Genomic DNA, 10207 nt, shown 5'->3' with positions numbered 1-10207 from the left:
AATCGGGATAATATATTTCATGGGAAGAGCTTGACTGACTCTATATATGGACCAGTAGTCCAAGGATCCGAGAATGACGATCATACAAGTTTGACACTAAGTCTCTACTTATAAAGATCTCAAAAAGATAGTGTATATAATTGAAATGCATTTTCTGAAGATGATGCTTCCAGAGGGAGAACTGTGATTACATGTGTGGTTGTACTATTTTTCCCTTACCATAGTTTTTATCCCAATGGGTTTTACAATGACAAGGTTTTTAACGAGGCAGCAAATGAAAGCGCAAAAAGAGAAACATTTGAAGAGTAATACATCCAGAAGAAGAGATGCGTGAATGCAAATTTTTTCCGTTGCCATGGTTTTTATTTTACTAGATTTTTCTATGACGAGTTTTTTAGTAAAGCATCAAAGAATACGCAAAGAATATCCAAGATACCGAAAGAAAGTGTTACAATTCTAATGATTTATAAGAATCATCTATCCAAAAGAAAGATTCATCAATCTGAAGAAGAAAACACTTATACAAGAGTTTGATGGACGAAAAAAAGATTATATCGATAAAAAATTACGTGATGGATAATTAAGAAGGAGTGTTAGATAATAATTATCCATAGTAATATTTAATTATTTACTTTATCTTTAAGGAAGTTTCACCGCCTCTATGAGACTATGAATCAGTAACTATTACTCTATTAGGATCTGCACATTGTACGGAGTAATGTTTTTTAAAATTATCTTATATTTAATTTTATTTTTTGGTTAAATTAAAATTGGTGACAAAAAACTTTTTTAAAAAATATAAATAAATAAAATTGGTGGCAAATAGATAGCATATATATATATATATATATAAATATCACACAACCGATATTTACTTGTATATATATATATATATCATCGAATAGAACGTTGAGCTAGTTTTGTTATGCGATTTAATTATTAGTAATTATAAAATATGAAAGTGATTGGATGTTAATATATACTTATATGCATACCAACATGGATTAAAATAAAAAAATATATATATATATATATCCATAAAAAAATTTAATTATGAATATTTTATTAGAGATCAAACTATCATTTTAGTTAATAAATTATATAATATTTTGTTAATAATGATTATATACATGATTGTCAAAGTGGATAAAACAGTTTATTTAATCTATTTTGTAATTTATTAAAATATTTTTTGGTAAACCTGTAAAAAAAATATAACTTAATTTTTGAAAACATATTTCATTTTTATAAAAATAAATGAATTAATTTTCGAAAGTAATTCTAATAAATTATGAAAATATAAATAAAAAATATTGCAAAGTTTAAATAGTTTTTTTTCATATATGGATTATTTATTATTTATGAGTAAAAAATAATCAAAAATCAGTAAAGAAACTAAATGCACTTTTGATTTATATCCATATATATTCAAAATAAATCTGTGAACTCTATATTTAACTATCTCTTATGGAGGAATATATAATTGAGCTTTCTATATTTGTAAATTTTATTTGGATAATATTTTATAAGTAAAAGTTTGTTTATGTAATATCTTATAAATAAATTTTTATTTATGTAAAATATTTCGTAATATCTTACAAATAAAGGTTCGTTTATATTAATGTATACTCAAATAATAATATATATATGTTTTTTCTTTCTACTATAAATATGTTGTCTTCGTTGATGTAAAGTAAAGAAGAGAAATGTTTTTTCTTCCTTCTCCCCTCTATCTCGTCTCTCATATAATATAATACTAGATTCTACTATGTCTTTCCGCGTAGAAAATTTACGTTTTAATTTAATTGTATAATATAATTTGTGTTTTATAAATATAATATTTTTTTAATAAATGACACAAATTTATTTTTGTGTTTAGATAAAATTTATTTTTTAGATTGATTTATTTTTAATAATTTGACCAGGAATATAAAACAATAATTTTAACATGTCCATTAGATTAATTTGAAAAAAACCATGAATATAAAAACATAATTCTAATTCATCTATTCATATTACCATATAATATAAAGATTTTTTAATTTTAAATATTTAAATATTTAAACTAATCTATATATCTAAGAAAATCTAAACTAATTAAACTAAATTTGAATTTTTCAAAATTAATTTTAAAGAGAAAATTGATTATGAAAAAGTATATAATAATATATTATTTATCATCTTTATCTTTATGAGAATATTATTTAAATTTGAATATTTAAATGTAATATAAATTAATATTCTATTTCTTATTTTTATAAAGATGATAACAACTGATTTTTATAATTTTTATAATTTTAATAATTAATCTAACCTATATCTATCTAAACTAATTGAATTAAATTTTGAATTTTTCGATAATAATTTTAAAGATAAAATTAAAATATATTAATGTATTAATTTTATAAAATAAATAAATTAGAAAAAAATTAAATTAAAATTATACATTTGGCAATAGATCTAGTTATCCAAAAACAAAATAGTAGAAACTAAATAAATTCTGTTTGGACACAAAACAATAATTTGAACCCGTTCATTCAATTAATCTGAAAAAAACCATGAATATAAAAACATAATTTTAATTCATCCGTTTATATTAATTTTTAATATAAAAATTTTTTAAATTAAAATATTTAAATATTTGAACTAACCTATATATCTACGAAAATTTAAACTAATTACATTTAAATTTAAATTTTTCAAAATTATTTTTAAAAATGAAATTGATAATGAAAAAGTATATAAGAATATATCATTTATCATCTTTATCATTATGATATATTTAAATATAACATAAACTAATATTCTATTTCCTATTTTTATAAAGATAATAACAACTAATTTTTGTAATTTTAATAATTAATCTAACTTATATCTAAGAAAATCTAAACTAATTGAATTAAAATTTGAATTTTTTCGAAATTAATTTTAAAGATAAAATTTAAATATATTATTTTATTTCAAAATAAATAAATTAAATTAATTAAATTAAAATATTTTGTTTTGCAATGGATCTAGTTATCTAAAAACAAAATAATAGAAAACTAAGTAAATTCTGTTTGGACACATAATATGATTTCCTTTTAAATGGTATATATAAACACATATATATCTCACTTTATTTTAGTTGTAGTTCATAACAAAACAAGAATATTTATTTATTTTTAGCCGGCACAAAAGTCTCTTACTTTTCTACATAGACTGTTCAGCCAGCCAAATGGACCGGCAACAAGTAAACAATATAAATTCTATGAAATTATTGTAGAAATAAACTAAACAAACGTAGGAACAAAAACAAAGAATAAGCTAAGCTTTAGCTATAAAAAAAGGAGAAAACTAAGATCCATATATCATCATCCTTAACATTACCAAAAACAAAAACACACACACACTTTTCTATATAGACTGTTCAGCCAGCCAAATGGACCGGCAACAAATAAACAATATAAATTCTATGAAATTATTGTAGAAATTATAAACAAACGTAGAAAAAAAATAAAAAAATAAGATAAGAAAGAAGGAGCTATAAGATTTAGCTATAAAGAAGAAGAAACTAAGATCCATTATTCATCATCCTTAACATCACCAAAAACTAACATACACACACACAAAGACTCTCTATCTCTTTGAGTGTAATCACATACGTTACCTTGAAGAAGAAGCAAGATAATAAAGAGAAAAAATGGAATACCTTGAAGAAACGTTAAGCTCAAACCCTAAAACTCAAATTTTTATTGATGATGATAATGAGTTGGGTTTGATGGCCGTTAGACTAGCCAATGCTGCAGCCTTTCCAATGGTTCTCAAAGCTGCCCTCGAGCTCGGTGTCTTTGACACCCTCTATGCTGCCTCCGAGTTCCTCACACCTTTCGAGTTAGCGAGTCAGCTACCAACCAAGCCCCGTAACCCTGAGGCACCAGCTTTGTTGGATCGTATGCTTCGTCTACTTGCTAGCTATTCAATGGTCAAGTGCGGTACGATCCAAGCTGGAAAAGGCGAGAGGGTCTATAGAGCCAAGCCGATTTGTAGGTTTTTCTTGAAGAATAATATTCAAGATATTGGATCTTTGGCCTCTCAAGTCATTGTCAATTTCGACAGTGTGTTTCTTAATACCTGGTAAATTTTGTATTCAATGATGTTTTGGTTCTATAAGAAGCCGCTAATTTATACGCTATAAGAATCTTACGAAAATCGACACACCATTTTTGCAGGGCACAATTGAAAGATGTGGTGCTGGAAGGAGGGGATGCATTTTGTCGCGCACATGGCGGCATGAAACTCTTCGATTATATGGGAACAGATGAGAGATTCAGCAAACTCTTTAACCAGACGGGATTCACCATTGCGGTCATTAAGAAGGCTCTTGAAGTTTATGACGGTTTTGATGGTGTAAATGTGTTGGTTGATGTGGGAGGAGGAGTTGGTAACACTCTTGGTGTTGTTACTTCAAAATATCCAAACATTAAAGGTATCAACTTCGATCTCACTTGTGCCTTGGCACAAGCACGTTCTTACCCTAGAGTGGAACATGTCGCCGGAGATATGTTCATTGATATTCCAACCGGAGATGCCATGATCTTGAAAGTAAGTTCAACAATTAATATATAGTCCTTGAAAGTGTATGAACATAAGTATTTTGTACTTACATTTAAAATTATATTTGTTTTACAGCGTATACTTCATGACTGGACAGACGAAGACTGCGTAAAGATTCTCAAAAATTGTTGGAAATCTCTACCAAAGAATGGTAAAGTGGTTGTAATAGAATTAGTAACTCCTGATGACACGGAGAATGGAGACATCAACGCAAACATTGCCTTTGACATGGACATGTTAATGTTCACACAATGTTCCGGTGGTAAAGAAAGGTCACGAGCTGAGTTTGAAGCTCTTGCTGCAGCTTCCGGCTTCACCCACTGCAAGTTCGTTTGTCAAGCTTATCACTGCTGGATTATTGAGTTCTGTAAAGAAAATGTGTAAAATATAAAACCAAATCGTCCTAATTGTTATTCATCTTTGTTTGAAATGGTCATGCATCTCTCTTTGTCTTCAAGTAATATGAAATACAAATAAGGACTTTTTCTTTTCATTTTCTCATTGTCCTGTGTACACTGATGCGGGAGGAGATTGTAACACTCTCGGTCCTTACTTGAGAAAAGTGATTTACATTTTAAACGTGGTATTATCAACAACTGACACAAACAGGAGTTATGAACAAAATCCCCCAGAAGCATCCAGGGCTTGAGAGAATCCTTATTCATAATAATAGAATCAGTCTTTTACGAATACAATACCATTTGATAACTTATATGAGAATATAGACTATATGGTGGGATGAATGAAGCTCTTACGAAATAACATAAAAACTTTTTATCCTAGGACAAAATAGAAAAATCTTATGAAATATCTTGAACCTTATATATCATATGACAATATGGTATAGAGTTCTCTTCTTGATATACCTCAGGAAAAATAAGCATCATATGACTTTCGGGACCTAACCAAAACCAACACCAGTCAAGGTTTAGCGGCAAGCTGCCAAATCTTGACCATCCCATCATCACTGGCCGAGGCAAGCAACCGGTTCCCCTCCTGTTTCAGGTAACAACCGCAAGCTTAATATCATAGATTCTATGCAACAAAAATTTAGCCACAACCGACTGTCTCTCTCATCCTACAACAAAGCTTTGGTATTATATTCTATATTGTAAGCTACATTATAAGATTTCATAGTCTTTACTTCACTATTGCAACCATATATGAAGTATGAGGCTGTATGCATTCGTTTTTATTACTTCATAAGATACATGGTACTTACACCGGGTGACCATTGGACAGAGTTTACATCCATTTCATGTGCTTTTTTCTTCGTCAGCAGAAGATTATATGACGGTCCATCAACCTGGTTGCACAGACAAACAACTTTTTTAAGTTCAAAGAAGAAGAGGAAAATGTTTAATTGTTAAGTGGAAAACCACTGGCCAGACTAGAAGGAAATAGAGACTGTGACATGAATCTGGTTTCTTGTATTGTGCTACGAAAGTTGGACGTATATATATGGAAATAATGAAATATGTAGCCAAATTGTACTCAAGACCATATTGAAATAAAAGGGAATTCTGTTTAGAAGTGAAACATGAGATGAAATTTTCTTACAGAGTCATGGTTGCTGTCCACAAACAACCGTATAGCATCATCGCCTGCTCCAGTGGCAATAATGTCATCCCTATCAAGGTGTTAGAAAGAAAAAGACATCACAAAAATCCAGAGGATATATAGTAAACACTACTGGGATTTCAAACTCAGCTAGGCCTTACGAAAGAACTTCGGAGAAGAAGACAATACAGCTTATTAAAATGGACTGAAAGTCACAATTATCAGGTACAAGTACAACAAAGAATTTTCCTTTTAGGCGGCACAGTATATTACTAAGAGGTTCGGAGGATTACATCACAATTTAAAGAGACGAGGTGAAATGCCAATACCTTGACCAGTGAGTTGAGTATATGGTACGGTCATGATAACCAGAGAGTGTACAAAGATGAGTCCTGAAAAGTCCAAGCAGGTAGGCGTTCGATTAGTAGAAGTTGGACGGAAATATACTGGAGAAGTTACATAATTTCATAGGCTGCATGTTATGTCAAGCTCTGAACTGTAAGAAAAATAATACAGATTACATGTAAGCCATTAATATTCTCACCAAGGTGCATATCCTTCACCAGAATGCATCGTTGCAATATCTGTCTCCCATATCTTCACGGTTAGATCATCACTGCAAGTACAAATTTAGGCAAGCCTGATCTTGTCAGAATAGTAACCAAAGGCGGATTACTTTGCTTTTAGAACGACTATAGGAGACAAGGAGAGGAGAGTTACCAACCTACAAGTGACCATCTTGTCCCCTGCAGCGTTAAACGAGATGGCCCAAACAGTAGAGGAGTGACCGCTGTGTGAAGAATAAAGGCACATATTAATCTACTACTACAAAATGTAAGAGCCTATTAAAATTAAAACAATTGGAAGGCATATAAAGAAGAACAAGCAAGTAGGGGATCTACTTGTTAGATTCATCTAAGGTTTGGACACATTGATAGTCACCATCATCATCTTCAGACCACCAAACCTGTGAGTAGCACGCAACTAATGCTATTAAATTAAGATTTTTTTTTTTCATTCGTAAAGAGTTTCAATTTTTGCATCACGGAACCCAATCAGTGTATTCTCATTACCTTGATGGTGTTATCATAACTGCAAGAAAATAAAACATCCATGGTGGGATGCCACTGGACCATCTTCACATCTTGTGTATGCCCATTTAACACCGAAGCACAGTCATATTCATTCCCTGGAAGCACTTCCCATATCCACACAGACTTGTCTCTACTACAAGTTGCAAGGTATGAACCAGAAGCATTCCATGATACACTTTTGACTTCGTTTTCATGTCCCTGCATACAAAAAATTGTTTTTAATAAGATTATACTAGCTAAGAACATGTGCTCAAAGCATGAGAAAACAACCTAAATTTTTTTGAGAGAAATGAATATTGAATTATGAAGTGAACACTGAAATCCATAAAGAGCGATCTTGACTAGCCAGTGACTATGTTGCTTAGCAGCAGCAGATATTACCCAGTATTGTGGCTAAGGAAGTACCTCCAACGTAGAAATACACTCAAACTCAGACCCCATATCCTCCCAAATAGCAGTTGTACCATCAAAACTTGCAGTGGCCAATAACTTTCCTGAAGGTGACCAAGCACACGACCTCACAGTTCTTGCGTGAGTTTCTTCCAAAACTGCCTGAGCAATCACAGTATACAATGAAAATTCTCATATAACTAAGCTTTGACGTTTAAGGGCTGATAGCACAAGACCTAACACAACACTCAGCCCTTTAGAGATTCGGAACAAAACGCACAAAATTTTTTGAGGTAACAAAAAAGCAGTAAGATTAAGAGAGACCTTGCAGGTCCAGGAATGAGAAAGTGAGCTCTGTTCCCAGATTCGTACGGTGTTATCGCCACTGCAAGATGCAAGAAGCGGCAAAGTATCGTCGGCGTGAGAGGTTACGGGGTTCCAGGCTACGTTCCAAACCCGATCGGTGTGGCCTTCAAGTTTCTGAACCTCGAGTAACTCCAAGTTCTTCTCCATCAAATCCATCTTGTACCTTCGTCCTCTCTGAATCGGACTATGAGACTTTTAGCAGAGAGACCTAGAGAGTCGACGAAGAAAGTTGGAAGGAGTACCCAATCAGGTGATCTGAGATTATTATACAGTATGTCATATAGATTCTTTGTTATTTTTGCATATTTGGTTAGAATCGGTTTTGCTAAAAAAAAAAAAAAATATATATATATATATAGAATCGGTTCAAAATTGTTTAATTTCAGTTGATTTCGAGTTTGCTAAACCGAACAACCAAAAAAAATCTGAATCTACAAAAGCTCAATAATGTAAAACACACAAAAAAAAAAAGATTCAATGCAAGTTTTTCTGAAAAAAACAATTCACAATGACTACACGGATTCTATCCAATTTTTTTTCAAGAACAACTCCATAAGTATCTTTAGTCCGAATTTTAGGTTACTTAAGGATCAAAATCAGATTCCTCAGTAAAATCTAGCAAAGCCAAATCTACAAACTCTTGATAACGCAAGAAAGAAGAGACTATGATGAATCAATCGATAAACAAATCAGAATGTTTCGAGCTTTAGTAAAAAAACGAATAAAGTATGAAGAGAACAAGAAACTAACCGTCGATTATGATGAGAAAGAAGCAATCTTGCTTCGACACGAGCTGATTGAGCTTCGAAAGGTTTCGGCTGAAGAAATGAAAACTCGACAAAAACCATCTTTTTGGTTTAGCTTTTCGGTTTTTATGGGTAACGAGCTGTACCCTGAACCGAACCAGTCGGACTTACCCGAACTATTATGATATAGACGAGACGCCATTTGGTTTACGCTACTAACCAACCAAAAACCAAAATAATTGGTTCGATTCGGCTCGGATAAAATTCTCAAACCTACTCTATTTGGTTCGATTCGGTTCGGATAAAATTTTCAAACCTACTCTATTTGGTTTCTGTTAGTTTAGGGTCGGTTTCGTCTATGATATGGTACCATATCAAACCTTTTTTTTTTTTAATTCGTAGTTGTGGGAAATTATCAAACCTACTCTTAATTGCTTCAACTTCTCTTTATAACTTAGTCCATATGAAACTATATGGAACTCGTTGGAAATAGAATCTACCTTAAGCAGGAGTTCTACAGTTTTGAGATGGTGAAACATTGGAATATAGATGGGAAAGCTTGATGAATTTCTAAAACGAGTTCTGGAGCTATCAAGTATTAGTATTGAAACCAGTTAAATAGATCAATCAATCTACTTACTAGATCCTATTCGAAGCAGTATACAACTTTGAGAGACATATTCAAGTACTCATATGATACTGAAAACACCCAAAAAGACATATGTGCCATGTTCAGTACAAATGGGAGCTAATCTCAGCTGGTCCAGCCCAAAGACCACTTGTATTAATATCTCAGCTCATCTAGAGCACACCACGAATTGGTTTTAGTCCAATCCAAGCTCAGATGAAGAAGTTATTCAGTTTTCAAATCAGGCAAACTCGAGCTTCTCGATCTCGACCAAGCCAGAAGGTAATAAGCTTAATCCGACATGTTCTGGAATTGTGATCCATCACAGAATCAGGTAGAATTAGATTCACATCAAAACCGGGTCAGACTTGGAAGATATGGATTTTACAAATCGGTGGATCTGTTCCAAGCCTAGTTACGCGTCAGAGAAAAAGATCGTGTTACACAGCCCGACTCAGAAACGATATCAACACGATACCACTTGGAGAATATTAAGAGATTTCTTCTGGTTCCAACAAGCCCAAGATCAGAAGCAATAGACATTGGATCCCACAGATACTTCTCATTTTGCAAAATGGGTCGAGCTGGTTCTATACATGAAAAGTTCTAGGCGCAATTGGATTGGAAACGTGCAAATTTATGTTTGGCATCCAGGAGGTATTTCTTCTAAACCCAAGGTGAATAACAGACTCAGCCCATCTCGTTTCTGATTATTAGAATTTGTCCGAAAAGTCAAGGAGACAAAGACGCTCAAGGGTCGTTCAAACATGAGATTTATTCTGGGTGTAAGGAGTTAATGTTTAATCTTTAACTAGGTGAAGACCCGC

At 32.0% G+C, this 10207-nt stretch overlaps 2 protein-coding genes across 2 annotated transcripts; one reads left to right on the top strand and one right to left on the bottom strand.

Moving 5' to 3' along the window:
- The first annotated feature begins 3614 nt into the window (after positions 1-3614).
- Positions 3615-5011, top strand: LOC18025724 (indole glucosinolate O-methyltransferase 1). Its single transcript, XM_006408779.2, has 3 exons — positions 3615-4116; positions 4212-4584; positions 4672-5011. The coding sequence occupies exons 1-3, from the start codon at positions 3683-3685 to the stop codon at positions 4978-4980; spliced, it is 1116 nt and encodes a 371-aa protein (XP_006408842.1). The 5' UTR covers positions 3615-3682; the 3' UTR covers positions 4981-5011.
- A 202-nt stretch (positions 5012-5213) lies between these two features.
- LOC18025723 (protein CIA1) lies at positions 5214-8825 on the bottom strand. The gene is made up of 11 exons (XM_006408778.2): positions 8757-8825; positions 7965-8214; positions 7656-7802; positions 7230-7448; positions 7059-7123; positions 6881-6946; positions 6701-6772; positions 6486-6548; positions 6157-6226; positions 5819-5902; positions 5214-5592 (listed from the first exon to the last, which is right to left on the bottom strand). Exons 2-11 carry the CDS (start codon positions 8160-8162, stop codon positions 5518-5520), a joined length of 1059 nt encoding a protein of 352 aa, XP_006408841.1. The 5' UTR covers positions 8163-8214; positions 8757-8825; the 3' UTR covers positions 5214-5517.
- Between the last annotated feature and the right edge of the window lie 1382 nt (positions 8826-10207).

The sequence above is a fragment of the Eutrema salsugineum genome, unplaced genomic scaffold, assembly GCF_000478725.1.
Source record: "Eutrema salsugineum unplaced genomic scaffold, Eutsalg1_0 scaffold_12, whole genome shotgun sequence".
In the NCBI taxonomy this organism is placed as follows: domain Eukaryota; kingdom Viridiplantae; phylum Streptophyta; class Magnoliopsida; order Brassicales; family Brassicaceae; genus Eutrema; species Eutrema salsugineum.
The sequence above is the reverse complement of the archived record's forward strand: the minus strand, read 5'-3'. Positions and strand labels throughout refer to the sequence as shown.